This window comes from Heloderma suspectum, chromosome 2, assembly GCF_057233095.1.
Source record: "Heloderma suspectum isolate Gila_16-S chromosome 2, 16-S_ref, whole genome shotgun sequence".
NCBI lineage: Eukaryota > Metazoa > Chordata > Lepidosauria > Squamata > Helodermatidae > Heloderma > Heloderma suspectum.
In genome coordinates, this window is record NC_139459.1 from 346,430,173 (window position 1) to 346,455,119 (window position 24,947).

At 49.7% G+C, this 24,947-nt stretch overlaps 1 protein-coding gene across 1 annotated transcript in view; it reads right to left on the reverse strand.

Annotated features, from left to right (window-relative positions):
* The window catches only part of SAPCD1 (suppressor APC domain containing 1), a 35,115-nt gene extending 10,807 nt beyond the window's left edge, over nt 1-24,308 (reverse strand). The window contains exons 1-2 of the mRNA XM_084840877.1: nt 23,870-24,308; nt 5,607-5,743 (exon numbers count right to left, since the gene is read on the reverse strand). Coding sequence (XP_084697003.1) covers nt 5,607-5,743; nt 23,870-24,308 — 576 coding nt within the window. The remainder of the gene's footprint in view (nt 1-5,606; nt 5,744-23,869) is intronic.
* Nucleotides 24,309-24,947: the final 639 nt, after the last annotated feature.

The following is a 24,947-nucleotide window of genomic DNA, read 5'->3' on the forward strand; positions in this document are numbered from 1 at the left end:
GAAAAACTGCAGCCACTTTCTGCACGTCAAAGAAGGGAGGATCTCCAGCAGGGGTGTTGTGGGCACTTAAAAGATTCGGAGTCCAGGACCATAAGACACAAATCTACATAAAATCTGCATGTGCTAATTTATATATATACATGCACATTTAGAAATAACTACTAGGATTTATTTACATTTCACAGGAGGCAAATCATAGGAATGTAGGAAGCTGCCTTATACGGAGTCAGACCCTGGTCCATCTAGCCCAGTACTGTCGACACTGGCTGGCAGCAGTGGCTCTCCGGGGTTTCAGGCAGGCATTTTTCCAGCCCTACCTGGAGAAGCCGGGGATCAGACCTGGGACCTTCTGCATGCCAAGCAGGGGTTCCATCACTGAGCTACGGCTCCTCCCTAAATCATCTCAAATAGAATACATTCTTCAGTTCATTTTCACCCTAACTGAGATCATCCCACACCAATAGAGATTTCTGCCCTAAGCTTAATTGCCATGCAGGGGAAGATTGGGGTGGGGGTGGTAATGCAGCATGTGAGAAGAACTGAGTGTTTTGCCAAAGGCTGAGAGGTGCTGTCTTGGATTCAGAGCAATGACTACACAAGTGAGTAGGAGTCAGAAAGCTTTATTAACTATAGCGGGCAGAGTATTACGGTTAAGCATATGATGTTATAAAGCAAGACTAAGCAAAATACCTTACTTGGCCATTCTGCTGTCAGATAACGACAGTGGAGAGACTCCAGGCGGCCAACGCACGGCACCTCTGCGGTCCCGGTCTGTGCCGAAGGTTGACCTGGGTGACGCTCTGGAGGAACTTATCTACCCAAATCCTGCCGTGGCTATGTGCTGTCTCTCACAGCTCCCTGATCAATCACCCCTGCTGGGATGGTCTCATGATGTCTAAGCATTTTTTTCATCTTCAGTTAAATTAGCAGGTGGACCGCAGCCAAAGAGATCCTCCCTGCCTTCCAAGGCCATACCATCCTAACTGGTTAGAAAAACCAGGAGTCAGGCCAAGAGGCTAGAAGGCTCTTAAAGAAGCCTAAGAAACTTGGTTTTTAAGGTCTCACAGGAGTTTTAGGCATAAAAGAAGCAGTTGCAGCAGGTCACACTATCTCCTCGGTATACAAAAGTCTTCCGGGACATTTTCACTGCAGAGAGTTAACCCTTGAAAAGCTGCCTTTGAAAACTGCCCCCTGTGTGGCAATTAAGCTTGGTGGGGACGGGGCGGGGACTTCCATTGGCACCAATGGACACTCCGGGCTCTGGGGAAAAGACTCTCGGCAAAGATTCATGGCCAGGTCCCCATGGACCCAGGCCCCACCAAGGCCCCAGGCCTCCAGGTGGCAGGGGGGGGAATTGCATTTATTTTACTCATAGTAAAGGTATTATTTATTTCTGTAGCTGCATCAATGTAAATGACACTTTACAGATTAAAATAAGTGCACGCACAAAAAAGGAGCCCAATCTTAAGGAGGTTACAGTCTAAATGTCAACAGTAGGGGGAGACAAGAGAGAGAGAGAGAGAGATGGGGATGGGAGAAGGACAAGAATGAGCAGGAGCAGATGGCGTTTGGATGTGCTTAGGCAGCAGTTTGGTTTCGAGTGAGAGCCAGAGGCTTTACCATAAAGGAAGGGAAGGGAAGGGAAGGGAAGGGAAGGGAAGGGAAGGGAAGGGAAGGGAAGGGAAGGGAAGGGAAGGTGGCTTGGAGGGGAGTTTGGAAGGAACAGAGAGAGAGGTAATGCTATGCAGTTGCTGGATGGGGGTGACAGGCACTGGGAGCAGCAAGGGAGAAAGGACAGAGCATTTTGGGGAAGCAGGATTTTAGGCAGCAGCGGCTGGTAGGAATTGGAAGTGTGGAAGTCAAAGGCAGAAATAAAAGGATGGGGCAAAGTCATGGAGTGCTTTGAAGGTAAGGACTGGGAATATGTGCTGGGCACAGTAAGGGCTCGGAAGCCAATGAAGAGTATTTTATTTGAATATAAGTTTCAATGTAATATACAATAACACAGGGACCAATATTAAAAACGGTACGCCAGGCAATCTGCAAATACAATAAAAACTATAATACATTTATATCCCACTTTTTTTCCTCCTTAAAGAACCCAAGGCGGCATTCATAATCCTCCTCCTCTCCATTTTCCCTCACAACAACAACCCTGTGAGGTAGGTTGGGCTGAGAGTGTGCGACTGAACCAAAGTCACCCAGCGAGCTTCCATGGCAGAGCGGGGACTAGAACCCGGATCTCTCGACTCCCAGTCCATCTCTCTCACCACTACACTACATTGGTGTATAAGCCCCAAATCACAATAAAAACAGAGCACCATGAAGCAAACACCACTTTGCAACAGGGTCATGATAACCCACCAAGGCAGCACCCAAGGAGGGCAGGGGTATAGGCTTAACTTTACCTCCAGAGATAGAAATGGATGGAGCTTCCTGGGGAGGGGATTCCAAAGACAAGGTGCCACAAAAGAAAAGACCTTGCTACTGGCAGCAACTGTATGCGCATTGTGCACAGGCAGAACGCATTCCAGGACCTCCTCCAGCAGATGTCCATTGATGAGGAAGTTCATATGGAAGAAGGTATTTCCTCATCTGTTGGATTTCATGCATCTTTCATCGTAGAGTTTAAACACTGGATCTCTGGGCACAGGGTAAAGTCTAAGGTGGTCAGGCCAAGGATGTGTGTCTTGGGTGGGGGGGTGTTGTGATCCCAGATGCCTGGTCCCACGGTCACTCACCCAGAAGAAGAACTGCAGTGCCTCCAGACTGCCGAGGGCCGTACCCAGAGGGACGATGAGGATGGTGTAGCCTCTTTGAACCGCCATCATGGCGCTGTGGTGGCAGGGGGGCAGCAGTGCCCAGAGCAGGAGGGGTGGAGGCCACCCCGGCATCCTGGCAGGGCAGGGAGGTCCTCTTAGATCACCCCCGCATCAGGAGAGGAAAAGTCTTTGGAGGCAGCTACCTCGCTTTGACGATTAACACTTTCCTGGCCATCCTTTGTTCCCCCTACCCACGTTTCCTCAACTTCCAAACCATTACACCTCCAGCAGGCAACGCTATACCTGCTCTCTGGGCCTAATGCTATTATAACCCCACACTGACGGCCCTAATGCCTTCAAAACTATATTTATTTGTATAATATCTCAACTTTTTGCCCAAAAAATGGCACTCCAGGCAGCAAACATTAAAATACAGAATAAAAATACAACCTTAATTCAAACAGAACATAAAAACAAATAAATTCCCCATTGTTCCTCAGATCTTTCAGAGCCCTCCTCCTGCCTCACCCAACTCTCCTTGCCACTAGCCCCATTTACTGCAATGCATTTTCATTCGCCTGTCACAACCCTTCCCAAACCCCACCACCAGCTTCCCCCAACAACCAACCTCTCCTTCACAGGGGCTTTCCCTTCCCGCTCTTTCCCCCTTCCACTTCCCTCTCACCCATGACTGGGACACCTCTCCAGCAACGTTTCTCCTCAGTCACTCACTCCTTCACACTCTCCTCCCTTTTTCTTCTGGACAAGTACTTCCGCGAACTCCCTTCCATACTCTTTCACCTCCTCCCCACTAGCCTTCCACAGTCACACTCTTTCTGCAAATGGTTTTGCACTGCCTGCTTTCCCCCTGAGCCCGCACTGTCTCTCTCCTCAGCCTTTTCAGCTGCTTGTCTCCCTCCCAGAGGACCCCTCCCCTGGCCCGGGGTAAACTGACAGTGTTTGGAATCTCCCCCCCCCCGCTCCCCATTTGCCTCAATTTGCTGAGATCAGCACTTTCCAGTGCATGCTGGGATATGCTTTAAAGCCTCTCTTGCCTTGGACAATGGTGGCCATAATCCCCGCCTTTCCGGCTGGCCGAATGAGTTTGGGGAACAGGGAGAGGTGAGCAGAGTGACTGGACTGCCGTGGGATTAATGCCTTTGGATGAGGAAAGGGCTTGTCACTTCAGTTCTGGTATCCTCTGAGCCAGCTGCCCTGATTGGAGACATTATAAATTCATCTCTATATTTTAAGTCCCGCCTTTCAGACCCAACAGGGACTCTGGGAATGGCTAGCAACATAAACAGTGTAAAAATGAGATGGAATGTACATTAAAATAACACATTGGAAAAGGACACATTTAAATTCAGCTAAATGGCACTCCCATTTCCCCTTCTCTATCTTGGCTGTTTTCTTACCACTTTTTCAGTCTTTTTCCTTAATGCAGAAAATCCATTACGGAGGACAGGATGGAACCACTGCACAATGACTTCTGGTTGCTAATGCTAGGAGCCCTCCATCTTGAAGCACCCCCATTCTCCATGAATGTGTTTAATTCCATGTTAAAGCCATCTTAGCCAGGGCCGGCTCCAGGCTTTTGAGGGCCCTTGAGCAAAACACCCTCCATGGGCCCCCTCCCTCACTGAGCCTACCTCCTCACCACCATTGTCACCAGCTGCTATTGCTCCTCCTCCTCTTTCTCAAAACTGTGGCCACTTGCTTGCTTGTGAGAGCCAGTGAGAGAGTAGGCAGTGGCATCTCCTGCTTCTCCTTCTCACCACCACCATTGTCTGGGCCATAGCAAAATGCAGGTGAACAAGCAGGTTGCAATGTTGAAGAGGAAGAGTCCAGGGGACTCTTGTCAGTGGACCTCTGCTGGGGTGTGGGCCCTGGGCAGGTGCCCGACCACGCTGATCCTTGACGCCGGTCCTGGTCTTAGCAAGGGGTTGTCACTACCTCCTCTGGCAAAACTGATTTACGGAATTCACTGCTGAAGGGCATGGTCTATCAATGGCTACTAGTCCTGAAGGCTAAGTGGGTACTCCAGTATCGGAGGCAGCGTGTTTCTGATTACCAATTGCTGGGGAACAACAGCAGGAGAGAGCTGTTGCCCTTACGTCCCGCTTGTGGGCTCCCCACTGAGGCATCTGGTAGCCCCTGTGGGAAACAGGTTGCTGGACAGGAGAGGCCTTTGGTCTGAGCCAGCACAGCTCTTCTTATATTCTTAGTTCTCAGATGGGTTTCCCTCTCGTGATCTTCTGAGGTGGAATGCTGGCAGTCATAGTTTCGTGAGGGTGTACGGAGAGTTCTAGAACCCCATACCATCTCTCCCCCTGCAGAACGACAATTCTTGAAGCTCTTTGGGCTGAAACCCAGGCCCACAAGTATGTGGCCTAGACAACACAGCCTTAAACAGAGCCTCTTCAAAGGACAGTTATAGCTGAGGTGATGGATTCTGAATTAATCTACAAAATTGATTTGTATTTCTTTGTATAACGGTGTTTCCCCACTAGGCTTTTATTTTTGCCTTCACCCTGCCACATTCATGGGATTTTACAGCATGTGTGTCCAGACATATTTTGTTTGTAAGCTGTCTGGGTTTCCCCAACAATTCTTCCTTCTTACTACAACAGATCTGTTAAGGAGGGAAAGAGTAAATAGCCCCACAGTGCCTTTTGATTGGTAGCGCTAGAAGCTGTCCGTCTGGAAGCACCCTAAAACTCCCACTACCAAAAACTAAAATAAAAAAAATCTCCCATTTCAAATGCAACAGGGAATCCCTGACTGAATAGGAAGCTTAGCCACAGGGTTAGCCCTGAAGAGCCATTCCCCAGATCTTCTTACCATGTCATATTCCGTGGCATTGGAAATGGTGTGCCTGCGTGGCTCCTTTGGGATTCGGATGCTCCTGTGTCGGTTGGCTTGACACAGGGAGCTGTTGATGCTTCGGGATCGAGTAACTCCTTTCCCATCGGATTCTCCTGATGAAAGAGACAAGAAGGGTGGTCAGATAATGACTTCCATTTATTATATTAAATAATATAAAAATTTTTTTTTTAAGAAACCTACATATATTTGATTTTCATTGGCTGCATTTGCAGATAACTTTTTAAGTTAACCATGTATTGTTGCTTTAGCCATGAATTGTTTTGCAGGCAAGCAAACAAACCATAGCTTGTTTTTCCTATTTCTCATTTGTTTTTCTCCCGCCCATTTTGCCAACCTTCAGAGCAGTTTCATTTTCAAGGTGCTCTTGCAGGGCACCTCTGTTTCAGTGTGGACTGCAGCGCAAATAAGCCATGGATAAGCCACGGTTCTGAGTTCAGACATCACAACAAGCTATGGTTTAAGCAAGGTGGACTTCATAAACCAACCACAAACCATAGTTTCTACTTGTGGTTTGTAGCTGGTTAAAAAAATATGGTTTCTTTGTAGGGATGGGTTCGGACACAACAAGAAGCCAGATTTCAACAAACCACACCATGGCTTAGCGTTATGTGCAAAGGAGGCCAATAAATCCTCACTGAGGGTCAAACTACACATTACTGCACTGCAATGTTTATTTTGACGGAAAAGCAGCACAATAGCAGCTGTTGCTGGCGAGGAGAGGTGATCAAACAGTAAATAGCAATTTCTTCTCCTTTCCCCTGTCCTGCAGCAGAGGCTGGAAAACAGCAGGGGGAGGGAGGGACCCCCAGCCCCAAAGCCCCCTAGAACAGCCCCCTGCAGTGCTTCTGGGTTTGTCAAGTTGGGAGGTGGGGGTGAAGCATGCAAACAAGATAAGGCAGCATTGGTTAGGCCTCATCTGGAGTACTGTGTCCAGTTCTGGGCACCACACTTTAAGAAGGATGCAGACAAGCTGGAGAGGGTTCAGAGGAGGGCAACGAAGATGATCAGGGAACTGGAAACAAAGCCCTATGAAGAGAGACAGAAAGAACTGGGCATGTATAGCCTTAAGACTGAGGGGATATAGGATAGCGCTCTTCAAGTACTTGAAAGGTTGTCACAGAGAGGAAGGCCAGCATCTCTTCTCGATCATCCCAGAGTGCAGGACATGGAATAATGGGCTCAAGTTACAGGAAGCCAGATTCTGGGGGAATATCAGAAAAAACTTCCTGACTGTTAGAGCAATACGACAAAGGAACCAATTATCTAGGTAGATAGTGGGCTCTCCCACACTGGAGGCATTCAAGACGAGGCTGGACAGCCATCGGTGAGAGATGCTCTGACTTGGATTCCTGCACTGAGCAGGGGGTTGCACTGAGCAGGGGGTTGGGGCCTTGTAGGCCCCTTCCAACCCTACTCTTCTATGATTCTATTCCTCTCTCCTCTCTCTTGGTTGCTTCTTCCAGATTGCTTGCTCCCTCCCTCCCTCTGGCCAGTGCAGCACAGAGGGCTGGATATGGAAGGAGCAGCTACCTCATTCTCTCCCTCACCTGCGCTCTCCCTCTGAGTGGTGCAGTGCTGGGGATCTGGCCCAGTCCTCTGCACCACCCCATGACAGAGATTGCTGCTTAGTGTTTGGTCACCTCTCCTCACCAGCAACAGCTGCTGATCCACCCGTTCATCCTTCAAAATAACAAGGGCAGCGTTAAGCACAGGTGTTGTTCCTAAAAAGTGTGCTTAGCCCAATGTGTAGTTTGATCCTTAATCAAAACCAGTGCTTTGAATTATGCCCAGAAAGTAATAGGGAGCATCAGGAAGGAACTGTGGTGGCGAGCTTGTCTCCATCCACATTTGGATTAAGAAGGGTCCTAAGGATCTTGCCAACAGGTTCACCACCCGTCTCACTCCTCTACCTTTAATAGCAGCCAGGCACACAGATTAGCCGGTGATCGCTTTCTTGAAATGGGGATAAAGTGGGGGTGGGGGAGCCCCACCTGCTAGAACTACTAGCATGTGCCAAGCTACTGCTGTTAATGGCAGAGGCGCAGAGGCAGTGAAAAAGGGTGAGCCCTATTTTTGCCACTGTATATAGTTCATTCCACATTTTCATGGATTTTTTCCTCTCTGTCCTTGTTTCATCCCGGCTGCTTTAATTAAAGCCACTAATGACAGGGACTCATTGATTAACTGAGCTGGACCTGGCTCTGGTCCATTGATTGCCCCTGCTGATTTCCTACAGGCAGAATTAATGAGGGGCAGGGACCTCATAATAAAAGCACATGAAGTCCCCACAGGTCCTACTGCCTCCATCCAGCCCTATTTCTGTCTAGGTCCCTTGAGCCTGTCCTCCAACTTTCATCTTGCTGTGATGATGTCCCACATCAAGGGGGACCAGTGCCAAAAAGGGCTGACAAGGTTGCAGTACCATTCATTGCTATGACTGGAATATCTTGTCACGCAGGGGCAAGAAAAGCTGCACCTGGTGAAATTCTCCCTTCCGTGCAGCAATTAGCCATGGGATCCTGGTCCTCCTTTGCATCTGGCCACCCTACCCACACCAAAGCTGTAGGCGGGGGAACACGGTAGAGTAGGAGTGGGGAACTGTGGCCCTCCAGATGTTGCTGGGCTATAGTTCCCATAATCCCTCATCTATTTTTATCCCACTTCTCAGCTAAAAAGGCTCCTGGAGTGGCTTTTGTGCAAACAGTAAAACCAAGACAATCCCTGCCTGCAGGTTTACAGTCTAAAACGACACAACACATAAGGAAAAAAGGACGGGGAGGGAAGAGAGGGAAAAATTAAGGCAACTTTCAGTAGGACTTGGTGGAATGGCCCTGCTTCCCCCCTCATGTCAAAATCTCTCATCCCACTGGTCATGCTGACTGGGGCTAATGGGAGTTGGAGTTTAACAGCATCTGGCAGGCCACAGATTTCCCACCCCTGTGAAAGCTTTATAAAATTATGCATGGTGTGGAGAAAGCAGATAGAGAGAAGTCCCCCTGTGCCTCCCCCCCCCCCGCCAAATCTCATCGTAACACTAGAGCTCACGGTCATCCAATAAAGCTGGGCATCCCTACACCAGCCTAAAATCCTGCATTTAAAACGGGCCTTTCTGCTTCCTTGTTAAATGCTGGATCACTACGACTCCCTTTTTCACGTGCTCCCTTCCCCCCCACCCCCTTCCTCCTCCCCATATCTGAGCCTTCCATTATCTTTCATTGACCTCGCTCCTCTTCTTGATGCTTTTACTCTTTTCAGGGAGGAAACTGAAGCGGAACACAACGGGGCAATTTGATAGCTCATTATCTGCGATCTATTTAAAAACTGAACAAAGGGCATTTAGTGCAGGAGGGTCAGGGCATCATGTAAACAGCCTGCAAACTTCTGTGAAGGAGCAATCTCAATCGCAGGATAAAAGCTTCGTGTGAAGGAGCCCAAAAGAAGTCCTCCTTCACACAGAGCACAATTAATTTCTGGAACTTACCACCACAAGACATGGTGATGGCTGCCTGTTTTGATGGCTTTAAAAGAGGCTTTGGCAAATGCAGAGAGGAGAAGGCTATCAATGGCTACTAGTCACAAAGGCTATATGCCACTTCCATAACCTGTTTATGGGTTTCCCAGGGGCACCTGGATGGCCACGGTGAGCAGCAGGATGCTGAGATCTAGTAACGCTCCAGGCTTTAGAAGGGCCTTGGGCAAGACACCCTGAGTGGGCCCCCTCCCTCAGTGAGTCCGTCTTCTCGCCACCATTGTCACCAGCCGCTATTGCTCCTTCTCCTCTTTCTCACCATTGCTACCACTTCCTTGCTTGACGGGCAGAGAGTCTGTTGTCTGGGCCAGAGAGAGAGAGAGAGGCAGGTGAACAAACAGGATGCAACAAGGAAGAAGAGGAGCAAATCCAAGGGGCTCTTGTTTGTGGGCCCTTGGCAGGTACCCAACCATGCATACCCTTGACACTGGCCCTGAAGACTAGATGGAACATGGGAAGATAGGAAGCTGCCTTATACTGACTCAGGCACTTGGTCCATCTAGCCAGTTTTGTCAACATGGACTGGCAGCAGCTCTCCATGTTTTCAGGGAGGAATTTTTCCTGGCCCTACCGGGAGAAGCTGGGAGTTGAACCAGGGGCGTTCTGCATGCAAAAGAGGTGTTCTACCACTGAGCCATGACCCCATCTCCTACAATGGGAGGAGAGACATTCGTACAAATGGAAAGGACATGCTTGATGGCACACAGAGAGGTAACATTAGACTGACCCCTTAGCACATATACAGCACATTTTGAATGCTAGTCCCCACCATGTATTATCCTTACAACTACCATGTCAGGTAGGTAGGGATGCATGAATTAGTCTATGTCCAGTCCAGGTCAGTTTGGGCTGTTGACCTGATCCAGCAGGGCCCGTCTCATTTTGCTTTTTGCAATGCATTTTTGAGATGAGGATAATCCTCTCTTGAGCCCCTGCTTCCCTCCTCCCTTGCCTGGTCTAAATCACTCCTTCTGCCTGCAGGGACAACCAGAGACAGAGCAAGAAACGACCTGAAGAGGAGCGGCAAAAGTGGACTGTCTCCAAGTTGGCCAGTTCTATGGGGCATGAAAGAGCACAAGGAGGGCATGGCAGAGGGCAAAGCTGAACAATCCAGGGAACACTGCCCAGATTGCGGCCGATACACAAGAACTGCAGTGCACGGGATATACGGTGCCAGTCGACAGTCACATATCGAATGGCAGGTGCCCAGACAATGAAGCCGCTCCAGGCCAACTCAGCAGATGGAGGGATGACCGTGGCTCAGTGCCAGACACTGAGAGCGGCCAGATTCTCCCCTCCTCCACAGATAGCAGCTGAGATAGCAGCTGTCAATCAGCATGGGGGACTTTTATCCCCACCACAGACACTCCAGCGCTAACTTGCCACTGAAGTTGCCCATCGACCCGGACTTGCTGTCTTTTCTCTCTTCCTGCTCCAATTAAGTTCATTGAGGCATGGATTTGGGAATTTCCCACCAGGATTACATCAATGAAAGGAAGATGCTCCCTGTCCCTTCCCCCAGGCTCATGCCAAGAGAAAGTGACATTTGCCAAAGTGAATTGCGCTTTAATACAAAAATTTGCACAGGGTGCAACCTGTGTGCACTGGGTTGGTCCTATCATTGGCCAGATCATTACCATGTAAAGAAAGGATGGGGAACCCCTGGCCCATGGGGGTCCCAATTCAGCCCGACAACTTCTCCCCCAGGCCCGCCTCCTCTCTCCAGACCCCACCTCCTCTCCACCCGGAACTGGGAAATCTCTTATCTCCAATCAGCAGCTGATAGTCACTGCTTGGGAGGGAAGGGGTAATCCTCTCCTCTCCAGTGCTGTGACCCCTCCCTGAAAAAAAATCACCCTCCCCTGTGACAATCAGGTTTTTAAAAGCACAGGAGGGCATTTTCAGGAGGGGGGAATGTGTGTGGTCTGGTGTGTGTGTGAGTGAGTGAGTGAGAGAGAATGGGCTCTGGACAATCATTCTGGGGGCCTCATACCATCAATGGAATGGCCCCACCCACTTTGAGATGTCCCCCCATGTGTTTGCTCAGAGTCAACTTGGGCCATGGGTTGAAAAAGGTTGCCCCACTCCTGATGTCAAAGCAAGGGTGGGAACCCTTGGCTCTCCAAACCGTTGGACTCCAACTCCTATCAGCCCCACCTAGCAGGGCCATTGGCCAGGGTTGATGGGAGTTGGAGTCCAGCAACATCTGGAGGGTCACAGTTTCCTCAGCCCTGATGTAAATAATCAAGAGAAAGGTCTAGTTCTTCCTTCCCCTACCTGGTGCCCTGCCGAAGAGTTGGACTACAATTTTAATCATCCCCAGCCCGCATGGTCATGTTGGCTGGAGATGATGGAAGCTGTAGTCCAACTCTTCTGGAGAGCATCAAATTGGGGAAGGCTGCTCTAGTTGTTCTTCCTTCCTTTGCCAGCAGTGTGTAGAGCTGGCAACATTTTTTTCCCCTGGCCAAAGGGAACAGTCAAGAAACCTCCAAGTACTAGGGAAAGGTCACCCTCCAGACTAGTAGCCAAGGGCCCAGTGTTCGCATTTTTTATGTGGTGTGGCTGCTGCCATGATAAACTCCCACACTGCACGTGTAATAGGAAAAAAACAAGTCATGTCACTTGCCCAGGCCATGTGGGTACAACATTGCCCAGGTCATAAGGGGCCCCCCAGGAGGGGGTGGCAGCACTGAGGGCACCTTGCAAGCCCCCTACCCAACCAGCGCCAGCCCGGCCAAGGGTACAAGTCTTTCTGAAATAAAAGGTGAGCAATCCTAGGTGTAACTTTCCTCACCCCTGTCACAGCAAGCTGCCCCTGTCAAAATCCTCTCTTCTACATAGCTGTTGAAGGCAGACAGGGACTCCACAGTCCTCCTCTGCAAGCAATGGACACCTAGGTTTTGCAGCCTTACAACCATGTAACAGGTGAATAAGCCTGTCAATGTTCCCCAGCACCCACAGGAAAAGTGGCAGGTGGATGAAGCTTTTCCTGACCTGGACATGAAAGGATGAGGGTGCCGGAGAGTAAAGCTGCACTTTGGGGTGGGGGAACAGCCACTGTAGTTAAATGTGGGCCCTTATTCAAAGTTGCCATCGGAGGTAGCAACCTCAGGGTAAGGACTCTTGGGTGTACATCTGTGTAAGCTTGATGGTTGGGAGTGAGCCAGGTAATGTTCGTGGGAGACCTATTCCATGATCCAGACCAGATTTCAGAATTCCCTTGGTTAGTCATCACAGATAGGTCCACCTTAGGACTTACACCAGAGCAGCAGTGGAAGGGGGGATTCTGGAAAGAAGAATAGAGGAGCCTGCTTGTAGCTGTGTGTAAAGAAGGAAGTGTAAAATAAAAGGTTATGCCTGTTAAGCTGAGTCAGTATCCAGAGTCTTATTTCTATAGTCCCATACTTCTGAGCACAGCTGCCCCCTCCACACCTTTTGAACTGGTTCATGCAAATTGTCCTTTTAAAGGCAGTTTGATCAGCAGGCATTAGCTGGTGATCATGTTTAGATCTGCAGACCGGAGTATTCTAGAATTTTTTTTGTCCTGGTCAATTGGCAACCCTATTCCCCCACCCCACTAATTCTCTTGAACGACCTGCAATGGTAGAGCGACCACACCTCTGTCAGTGGCTACCTGAAAGGCTGCCTTCTCCCATACAAGCTTGCCTGGGTTTTAAGATTTTGGGGGGAGGCCCTTCTCTCGGTCCCACCACCTTCAGAGGTGCATTTGGTGGGGACCCAAGAGAGGGCCTTCTTGGTGGTGGCTCTCAGACTCTGGAACTCCCTACCAAAGGAGGCTAGGTTGACTCCTGCTCTGTTGTCCTTTGGCTGGCAGGCAGGGCCTTTGGCAGGACCTTCTTCAGGCAGGGCCTTTGGCAGGTAAGCTGGTCTGTGGCTGAAGTGGGTTGTAATTGGTTGGGTGTTGTTTATTTCTTTTATTGTTCCATTTTAAATTGTGTTTTTTATGTTATGTTTTAACTAAAGTTTTGTTTTAATCTGCATTTTGTTAGCCACCTTGAGTGCCATTTTTTGGCAGAATGGGGGGATATAAAAAAATTAATAATAATGAAGGCTATTTGGAGCTTCCATGTTCAGAAGCAGTATACCACTGAATATCAGTTGCTGGGGGAACTGTGACGGAGGGGTATTGCCTTTGAGTCTTGTTTCTGGACTTCCTGGAGGCATCCAGTAGGAGGAACATGATATTAGACTAGACCAGGGGTAGGTACCTCCTAGATGTGTTGGACTACAACTCCCACAACCCCTTCCATTTACCATGCTGTCTGGGGCTGATGGGAGTTGTAGTCCAAAATATATGGAGGGTGCCAGGTTGCCTGCCCTTGGACTAGATGGACCTGTGATCTGACCCAGTAGGGAAAAGGTGGGGAACGTGTGGCCCTCCAGATGTTGCTGGACTGCAACTCTCATCAGCCCCAGACACCATAGCTAATAGTGAGGGATGGTGAATGCTGCAGTCCAATGAGTTCTGGAGGGTCACATGTTCCCCACCCTTGCAATAGGACCCTTCGTTATGTCCTCAGGTTGCTTCTGGATTAGGCTTTTAGTGTGCCATCCATCACCCTGCCCCATTCATGGAAATGTATAGGGATGGGTGGGAACGAGTCAACTTCTATATGTAACTCTCCCATGTTTTCCAGCCGCTTCTGTGTAACTCTCCCATGTTTTCCTGCCGCTTCTTCTGTCTTTTATTCTTACCCCCCCAAAACAACAACAACAACAACCCCCAGTTAAAAAAGGAAAGACAAAATAGCTGCTCAATGCCTTTGATTTAGTGCTAGAAGCCCTCCAGCCATAGCCTTAGTATGGAAGGATGAGAATGCTGACAGAAACAAGATGAAGTGAGAGGAGTAAAGTTCACTGTGTCAGTTGCCAGCAGTGAGGAGGTGGGGATTATAGGCATGACAAGCAAGAGACCAGCTCTGGGACAGTGAGCAAAGAGGGAGGTGAGAAGTGGAACTAACCACAGACAAATCAATCCAAATCAACCCAGCCTGCTATGAAAACAGAACCACAGACAGACAGAAACAAAAAGGCAAGGAAATGCACCCACCCAACTGTGCAATAACCACAGCTTAAATGGAAACCAGATGACACACCCAGGGTTGCCAGGACACAACCCAGAGATTCACTCTGTCCATAATACTACGGATCAAGCAGGAGACATCCTTTCGTCTGCCCCACAAGCCCTGCTTACTGTGCAGCACACCAGTGCAAGTCAAACAAGAGGTGGAGGAAGGGAGCAGGCAAGAGGACTAAGGAAGAAACAGGCCAAGACCTGTGGCTGCTGCTATGCCCTTTCTCAACCGGTAGTTTTAAAGCAGGGACAGGCAACTTGTGGCCCTCCAGATGTTTTGACCCACAACGCCCCTCATTCCTCACCTCTGGCCATGCTGGCTAGGGCTGATGGGAGTTATAGGCCAAAACATCTGGAGAGCCACATGTTCCCTGTCCCTGTTTTAAAGGGATATGGTGAATATCTCAGCTGCAAGCTGACTATGCCAGATACCACAGTACAGAAATAAATTTCACATTCTTATAGGATCGTGAAATGGACCTATTCATTTATTATCTTTATATCCTGCCTTTCCTCCAAGGAGTTCAAGGTGGCATACATTGTGTGTCTCCTATCCTCCATTTTACCCTCACAACACCCCCCCCCCCCGGTGAAGTGGCTTAGGCTCAGAGAGAGTGGCTAACCCAAGCTTACCCAGTGAGCTTCATGGCTGAGTGGGACTCGAGTTCAGGGTGAGACTTGACCACCCCACTACACTGTTTCTTCTAGACAGTGAGATAAACCTGGGATGCCACTGAAAATGGTAGTCTCATGTCAAGTTCTCCCTTTCCGCCTCCTTAACATATAGCACAACTTAAGTTGTGTCCCAACGTTTCCCTGCCCATCCCTCACAACAGCAGTCAATAATTTCAAGTGAGAGCAGGGAAACACACAGCATAATGATACCAGGATTCAGGAAAGTGGTATCACATATTACAGAGAGGAAAAAAGTTGAACTTGTCATGGGGCTTCCATTTTTGGTGGCAGCCCCGTGGTTACTGTAATATTCAGATTGGTATAATGAACCTGTGTGGGCTTTCCACAGATGTTGTATGTACGTGTGTAGGTTGGGTTGCAGCCTGCTGCCCCTTTCTCCATGTGCATATTCATTTTACCCAATTCTGGGAGTTGGAGGAATTCCTGTGGGAGCTTCAGGAGCTTCAGGACAGAACTATAGGGACATGCGCTTCAGGCAGCTCCCCTGATGTATTCAGGGAACATATGCAGAGGGAACAAGATCAAGCCTGCTGGCCATGCCCCCAAGGCCACAGGAGCATAGCCAGTAGGCATGTCAGCAGCGGGCCGTGCCCAGGGGGAGCAATCTGGCTCCCTCTGCACTCGCTCATTGAACATACAAGATATATACAATATCAGCCTTTCCCAACCTGGTGCCGTCCAGGTGTGTTGGATTGCAACTCCTATCATACTGGCTGGGAATTATGGGAGTTGTAGCCCAACACATCTGGAGGACCTCAGGTTGGGGAACGCTGGTTTATATGAACACCCCCTACAGTTCCGAATCCGAACTGGTGCTGGCACAGGAATTGCTCCAACTACTAGGAAGCAAAAGAACTGTGCACCCACTTGCATGGCTCATGCTGTATTTCACGTATTCCTTATGTTGTTGAGGGTTGTTGCTATGTTCTGGTCAATGACGTTAACAAGGTTATTGAAGATGTGCAGAAAAAAAATGAGTGCTGGATCAAAACTAGCCACCACAGTCAAAGGATCATAGCGTTGGCGGGGCCCTTATTTATTTATTTCTTACATTTCTGTACCGCGCAACAGCCAAAGCTCTTGGAGGTCATCTGGGCCTTGGCGATCATCTAGCCCAACCCGCTGCTCAGGTGCAGACTCTGCAGTGCAGGGTGCAACTGCAGCTTCCCTGTCAGATGGCTCCCCAGCCTCTGCTCAGAAAACTCCAGTGAAGGAGAAGCCGCCCCTTCAGGAGGCTGCCTGTTCTGTCCCACTGCCCTCGCTGTTAGGACGTTTCTCCTAATGTTTAGCTGAAATCAGCTCCCCTGCCACTTCCAACCCTTGGCTCTAGTGGACAACATTTGAGGATTTCCCCCTTAAGGGTAAACAATGACACTGTTCTGGCTTCAGTTTCTTGAATGAGCAGGTGCACCTTTGGAAGATGCCCACTTCACACTTTCCAAGGTGAGGGAGACAATTAAATGGTGAACACTGAGGGTACAAGGGGTTGGGTCCTGGACCCTGGAACCAGGATGTGGTGACAAGAAAAAACAACAGAGTGTTGGAGGGGGAACCTCACAATGACTGACAGGGAGGAAAGCATTTACACAGTCCACTGCCCAACCTCTTGACACAGGAAAGAGAAGAAAGCAGAGCCACTGAGGAGCCTGGTTGGTCTGCAGAGAGGAGAAGTGGCAGCTACCAGTGCTGGCTTGGTTGCAAGGAAGAAATGCAGAGGTCCAAGGAGGGGTGTATCAAATAAGGGGCAAAATCCAACATAGGCCCTACTTAGAGTAGACCCATTGAAATAAAAGAGACTAACTTGACTCATGACTAACTTAAACCCTATTAATTTCAATGGGTCTACTCTAAGCAGGACTTGTGCTGGATTTTACCTAAGCTTTCCAAGTGGTTGCTTGGGTTGGGTAATTTTTTTAAATTGTTATTATAAATATATTTCTTAGCCACCTTTCAAGACCTTTTCTTATTAGCTAGTTGCTTTGGTCTGCTTGCAGGAAAAGCAGTGTGCATGCACACGCACACACAAGCGCGCGCGCACACACACACACACACACACACATATATATGAATGATACTATTTTAAACTCGCAGAGTGTTTTATGCTATTTTTCTGTCTTTCTTGTGGCCTTTTTCTTTATTATGTTTTGTTTGTACTTATATTTCTTTTCAATGCTTCTGGGAATACAATTGATGGGTGGTACAGAAAAAAATACCCATAATAAATACATGAATAAATAAAATTTAAAAATTCTTTAAGAGAGCAATCCTATGGCCCCTAGACAGAGTCTGGGGGGCCATAGGATAGTTTGGATTCTTGGATCCGAGGTTGGCATCAGCACTCAGACCTCGGACCCAGGAGTCCGAGCTCCCTGCCCGCTCCTCCTCGCAGCCAGCACAGAGAGAACCATACCGCCTGCCTCTCCAAAGTCGCAAAAGTGACCTTGGGGAAGGGAAAGGGGGCGATCCCGTGGGTGGGGAGAGGAGGAGACTGGGGAGGCCGGCTTATGCCATATTTAGAGGCTTCCCCAGCCTCCTTCCCCGACGCCTCAGCTAGAAGGGTGAAAACGCCCATCTAGCTAAAATGCAGAGTGAGGGGAGCACAGAGGCGAAGATCGCCTCCACTGCTCCTCCCACTCTGCACTGGATGGCTGTAAGCCTCCAAGTGCGGAAGCTTACGGCCATCACCATAGGATTGCACCCTAAATAAATGAATACGTCTAGGGCTTGTCCTACTATGAGGTTGCTGAGAGACCTGGCCTGCCTGCCATACCCCTTTCAAAGAAGGTGGCCACGGGAATCAGTCTTTCCTGCTTTCATATAAACATTTCTCTCTTGCCTCACTAGATGCCCTCATGACCTGAAAGCTGTGCTAGCAAGGCTGGCCCAAGACATTTTGCTGCCTGAGGCAGAGTAGTAATTGGTGCGCGCGCACGCACACGCACACACACACACAAGTGAAGAAACATAGTACCCCAAACCAGCCAAGCTATTTGGCGCCTGAAGCAGAAAACCCCACAAGCACCTCTCTCCTGCCCTGCCAGTAAAAATACAGTAACAGCAAATGAAATAACTAACCGTTTGCCGCCTTTTCACAACACCCACAAATCTGCTGCCTGAGGCAGCTGCTGCTTGTGTGCTAAACTCCATGACTCTCCCACACAGTCTCCCAGAGAGGAGGCAAAGGTGTAATTCTTGGATCATTGGGTGGAGGGTGGCTCAGTCTTCTCCATGAGGTACTCTATGAGGGGATCTGGAGCACATACTTTGAATTGCGCTCTGCCAAAGTGTGGAGTGGCAGAATGTTTCACGCTGGGCCCACAGGAAGGAAAAGCAAAGCAATTTAAAATAACCCCCAAAGCCGAATCCCATACAGGTGTGGGTGGGTGGGTGTCTTGACAGAAAAAATGAAGAAAGGAGAAGTGTACATCTTGTGTTGTGGTGAGCCTAGGGGGATGGGTAGGGAGGAGGAGACATGGGGGCCTGGATGGTTATTATGCCATATCCTAATCCCCTTCCCCCTCCCTACCTCCATTCTTTGTCCAGTGCGTGGCCCATTAACAAAAACTCCTTACCATGGAGGGAAGTTGGATCAGAACAGCTGGGTAAGAGGATTGGCCGTCTCCATGGCTGGGAAGATGGGATCGGGAGCACTAAACCCCTGGCCATATGGTGCCCCGACTGAACTGCCGCAGGCATGTCAGGAGCATGGAGGTGCGTAGAGAGTGTGTGCTCCTGGAGCAGACCCCACAACATGCTTTCTTCTTATTACTCCTCTTTTCATCCTTTCCCTCCTGATCCGCCCCTCCTCCAAACATACAGACCCATCTTTCTCCTATCATATCGCAGGTTGGAAGGAAGGGTCTTCAGGCAGGCAGTGAAGACTTAGCTATTTCGGGTTCTTTCATGTGATCCTATTGATTTTACTGTTTTAAACAGTGGTGTAGTGGAGCCAAGCGCTCGCAGGCTCAACAAACCAGGACTATTTGATTAGCAGGGATGATGACATCATCTGCAACCCCTCCCCCTCTGCTTTCCTGTTCTCTCTGACCTGGTTCAGATGACATGACAGCCCACCGTGGCTTAATTTACCCACAGAGGCTGCCGCATCATGCTGGGAGCCTGCAGGGCCCTGGCTTGCTGTGTCATGCAAACCCAGGAGACAGGGGTTGTTTGGGGGTTATACAACCCTCAAATAACTCATGGCTTGTTTTAGGGTTATTTGAGGGCTGTCTAAACCTCAAACAACCCCTGCCGTCTGAGTTCATACGACCAACAAGCCATGGCAAGCTAGGCATTCAGCACAACCCAATAACCCCCCTGCAAGTAAATTAACCCAGGGTGGGCTGTCATGATATGCGAACAGACCCTCTGAGTTTAGCTGGAGTCCTCTCAGTAGCTGGGGGAAAATAGATTTTCCCAGCAACAGTATATTGTTCTGAGCCATCCCTGTTGTAATGCAAGGTATTTTGTGGTGGCTCACTCTTGAATGGGCTATTCAGACCCATTAGCTTTACAAAACACCTGCTCCTGGTGGAGATGAAAACTACCAGAAACTGGTTTGTTGATATGGATCAATAGAACTGTCCTGAATTTTTCGACTCTTCTTGGAAGCTTGGCTCTGGGGATTGTCATAATGAGTGCCTGCACTTCAAAATTTACCTCCACACCACTGGTTTTAAATGGTATTTTTAATTATTTTATGGCTTCATTGGTTTTAAATGGTTTTCTGTTGGTTGGTACTCTTAGGGCGCAATCCTAACTAGATAGGTGGCCACCTCTGAACTCGGAGGTGACCGCCTATCCAAAGCAAGGCAGGAGAGGCACGGGGGGGGATCGTTCCCTCCGCACCTCTCCTGCCTTGCTGTTTTTCACTAGACAGCTGTTTTTGGCTGTCTAGCAGCAGGGGGCCTGATCAGGAGAGGAAGCTACCGTATGACACATTGGATGTGTTGTACACACAGCTCCACTGTCCCCGCCCTGGAACGCCCCCCAGCCCCACCCCTTTTCAGTCGCTCCGCGCTCCTCTTGTGAGTGTGGAGGATGGGGCTTCTCCACGCTAGCTCTGAGGCAGTGAAGACAAGAGGGGTGGTCAGTTTTCCAGGAACTGACCTTGGAACGTGGGCTCCGAGGTCGGTTCCCAGAAATGAGCATATCCTATGGCCCGCTGGACACTGTCTAGCGGGACATAGGATTGCTCTCTTGAAGTAATAAAGCTGGTTAAGGTGATTGGTTGTGTATTGTCATTTTTGTGATGATTCTGTGGTGTTCTGTTTTATTTTGATGTGTAATTATATTTTTTCTTACAAAAGCTGCCATGCGTTTTCTAAAGGAAGCTGCATTTGCTCAGGAAGGTAGGTAATAAATAGTTAAAATCAATAAATAAACGAACATTGATCTCGTCTGAAAGAAGAAGAAACTCCCATTCGGAAGTGCTGCTCGGAAAACCTGTTTAGGGAGGGTCAGTGATGTGAGTGACTGACTCCTGTGGTGGTGCTTCTGAATGGGAGCTGAGTACCCAGCTCAGATCCACATTAACCACCCGCTATCTTAGGTTACCCCAAATGCAATGCCTAACTGGATGGCGACTTCAGGTTGGGCGCTGCATTTGGTGTCATCTAAGATGGCAGGCAGCTGACATGGAGCAGAGCCAAACAGTCTGGCTCCTTCCAAAGCGCCACCGTCCACCAGTGAAACTTGTCTGTGCTACGGGGTCGGCAGGATCATGAGCAGATGGGCCAGGAATGGATGGGCCCTTCTGAGCACCAGGGTCCCTGGCAGCTGCCCAGTCATGCCAGCTCCGGACACTGGACACAGTACCCTCCATTCTGAAGTGGAACAGTCTCAGCAGAGCCATGCCATGTGACTCCTCTGGCTCCTGCATTTCTCAAACAAGTGCACTAAAGTGTGTATGTATGTATGTATGTATTTATTTAATCAATCGCCCATCTGGCTGGTCACCCAGCCACTCTAGGCAATGTACAACAAGAACAATTTAAAACAATAAAATACTACATTAAAAACATCACATTTCTAAAAATACTCTAACCCACCCCAAATGCCCGCCTGAACAACCATGTTTTCAATGCGTGGTGGAAGCTCATTGAAGAGGGGGCATGGCGGAGTTCCCTGGGGAGGGAGTTCCACAAAGTGGGGGCCACCACAGAGAAGGCTGTCTCCCCCGTCCTTACCAGCCTAGCTGTCCTGGCTGATGGGACAGAGAGAAGGCCATCCGAGGCTGATCTTGTTGGGTGGCCTGCCTGGTGTTGCTGGAGGCGCTCCTTGAGGTAGGCTGGGCTGGAACTGTATAGGGTTTTAAAGGTCAAAACCAACACCTTGAATTTGGCCCAGAAAACAAGTGGTAACCAGTGCAGCTCCTTCAGCACTGGAGTGATGTGATCGTGCCAGCAGCTGCCTTTAATCAGGTGAGCCGCCATGTTCTGTACCAGCTGCAGCTTCCAAACCGTCTTCAAGGGTAACCCCACGTAGAGCACATTACAGTAGTCTAGACGAGAGGAGACCAAGGCATGTACTACCAATGGGAGCAGATGGTCGGGAAGGAAGGGGCGCAGCCGCTGTATCAGATGGAGTTGGTACAGCGCTGTCCGGCTCACAGCTGACACCTGAGCCTCCATGGACAGCTGGGAGTCTAAAATGACCCCCAGGCTGTGGACCTGATCTTTCAAGGGTAGCCGTACCCCATTCAACACCAGGTCAACATCCCCCAACCTCCTCTTGTCTCCCACCAAAAGTACCTCAGTCTTGTCAGGGTTCAGCTTCAGCTTATTCCTCCCCATCCAGCCACTCACCGTCTCCAGACATTTGGACAGGGATTCTACAGCCAACCTTGGTGAAGATTTGAACGAGAGGTAGAGCTGCGTGTCATCCGCATACTGATGACACCGCACCCCAAACCTCCTGATGATAGCCCTCAGTGGCTTCACATAGATGTTAAACAGCATCGGGGAGAGGATGGAACCCTGTGGCACCCCACAATTGAGCGGCCATGGGTCTGAAACCTCCTCTCCCAGTGCTACCCTCTGGTACCTGCCAGAGAGGAAGGACTGGAACCACTGCAATACGGTGTCTCCAATGCCCAACCCCTCCAGGCGGTCCAGGAGGATACTGTGGTCAATGGTATCAAAAGCTGCTGAGAGATCGAGGAGAACAAGGAAGGAGCATTCGCCCCTATCCAGAGTGCAGGAGGAGGAGGAGAAGGCTGGAAAAATACACCAACAGTACTAGCTGGTCTGGCACGAGCCCTGATTATGGCAACTGATCAGATCTTGTGGGAAATAAAATGTTTTTTTCAAAGAGGTTTTTAAAAATTATGTTCAGTGAAGCAGGCACAGTCATTCAGCATCAGTCCAAAGGTCTGCTTGGTTTAGGCTGTTTCACCCTTGCCACAAAATACACCTTTGGGCCTTTTATGTATGAATATGATTAATGAGGACTAGGAAGCAGAAGAGACTATTTTGTTATTTATTACATAGTAGTATACATGATTCTTTTTCTCCACCTTTTATCCTTATGAAAACCCTTTGGTGGTAATTAGGCTGAGAGAAGTAGTGACTTGCCCCATGTTACCTGGTGAGTATCAGGGGATTTAAACGTGGGTAGCCTGAGTCCTAGTCCAACATGCTAACCACTGCACCATGCTGGCTCTCGAGCCTTGCCACATGGGCTAGGGCTGCCTGCTTTCAAAGGCTGCTGTGCCTTTAACAGGTCCTGCATGTGCAGACATCAGCACAGCCTTCCCCAACCTGGTGCCCTCCAGATGTGTTGGACTACATCTCCTATAATCCCTCATACAGCTGGAAGATTATGGGAATTGTCATCCAAGACATCTGGTGGGCACCAGATTAGGGAAGTCTGTATCAGCAAGTGAAAATACTGATCTCCATGCCATGAAAAGATTCACCTGTGGATTTCTGCAGATTGAGCTGCTATTCCACCCCCCACCCCACCCCCAGTCATCTGGCAATGGTAGAAGTGACCCAAGACCACTGCAGGTCTCTTGCCTTGGGGTCTGTAAAACCTGGAGCCAGATCTGGGTACTCTTTACCTGTCCGTTCCTTGTTACTTTCACTGCTGTGAAAGCCTGGCCTCCCCTCCGGCTGATCCCAGGAGTCAGCTTCCCAGTTCTCCATTGTAGACCCACCAAGCTGGAAGGGACCACAACAAAAGGCAATCTAGTGCGGTCTCCCCCCCCCCTCCCGCAAACAGGCCCATCCCTCAGAAGCCCCACACTGATTTCCTACTATAGAATCTGGTCTGCATTATGTGCCAAGCAGAAAAGCAGGAACACTGCAGACCTGTGCAGAGCAACTAGTCCAAAGACCAAAGAGTGGGAGAGAACCGTTTGTAATTCATGAATTTAAGGCACTACTCTGTGCTTGTTTAGACAGAAAAAGGTCCTACGACCCCCAGTATGGCTGGCTGCAGAATGCTGGGAGTTGTAGGATTTTTTTTCTGTCTAAATATGTATAGGATTACACCTTAAATGAACTAACAGCCCCAGTGAGAAACCAGGAGGCCCAATTTCCTGCCTGCTTTACCTCCAGCTCACACATTTGTTGTTCAGTCGTGACTGGACCCTTTTCTCAGAGAACCCAGGAGGCTTAAAACCATAGAGTTGGAAGGGACCCCAAAGCTAATGTAGTCAACCCGCTGCCACTGCAGGAAAGCTGGTAGGTGGCCATCTAATCTAAGCTCTCTCTCTTGCCTCATTAGATTTCACTCCTTCCCCAGAGAATAAAGGCATGCCACTTCCCAACCCCCTTGGCTCCAGTCTGCAAGGCTTCCCTTCTCAGAGAACCCAGGAACCCTGGCTTTGTACCCAAACCCAGAACAGCCCTGCCACCAAACCCAGGCCTCCGGGCCTTCCTCTGCCTCACTTACTTATCTGGCTCAGGTTCTTCATTGACTGTGATGAGCTCTGTCCACCCTCGGCCTGGCCAGTTCCCACGCCCTCTGTTGCCTTCTTTGCTTCTGCTTCTTCTTCCTCAGCCTGCAGGAGGGCAATTCTCAATCCAGCCACCAGGCGGGGGAAACTCAAATAGCCCCCACAAGGTTCTGCCACCTGCTGTAGGGCCTGGAGAACCCCAGCTGGAAGCTGACATCTCTCTCTGTCTCCCTGGGCAGTCACTTCGGAGCCTCCCCGGCCCCAGCGGCTCTCAATCTCCGAGACGTGGACTGTCCCACTCCGCTGGTCATCCAGGATTTCAAAGAGTGTCTGGAGACTGCGGAGAAAGGGGCGTGGTAGGCGGGTGCCCCGAATCGGAGGGGGCTCTTCTGGGGTGGGGGGGAGGGATGGGGCTGCCAGTCCCCCAGAGCTCATTTGAAGTGGGGCTTAGGATACCTGGGGGGGGGGATTTCCTTGGGAGGTCTGTTGATTGGGAGCCAGGACTCCTAGGTTCTTTTGAGAAAGCAAATTGGGAGAGAGTGGGGGAGAAAGCTGGATGCAGCGGCCTCAGCACTGTGGAAATGAAGCCGTGGGACCCAAAGCCAGAACTCCTGGGGAGGGGAGGAATGGGGGTGGGGGGAGTCAGGACACCTGGAGGGTACTGGGGTACTGGGGGTCTGGAAGGAGAGAGGAGGGCACTCCCGAGCTGTCTCTCTGCCTCGCTGCCTGGGCGGTCTGGGTTGCTCTGATGCTTTGCTGAGGTCTCTAGTTTGTCAGAGTCTGAATATCTGATTGAGTCAGATTGGCCAAGCTGGTCCCGGAACGGGGGGCGGGGGGCAGCCGGGAGTGGAATCACGTGACCCATCCCAGTTAATCGCCCCGGACGCCAGATGATTAGCGGCTCTAACAAAGTGGCTTCCCCTCTGGGGGAGAAAGAGAGAGAGAGAGAGAAAGAGAGTTAGTTCTCCCTGGTGGGTGACTGAACTCAGAATCTGGGGTCAGTGGAGTCATCTCTCTCTCTCTCTCTCCCTCTCTCTCTCTCTCCAACTTCCAGATTTATTTCCTGATCTTTTT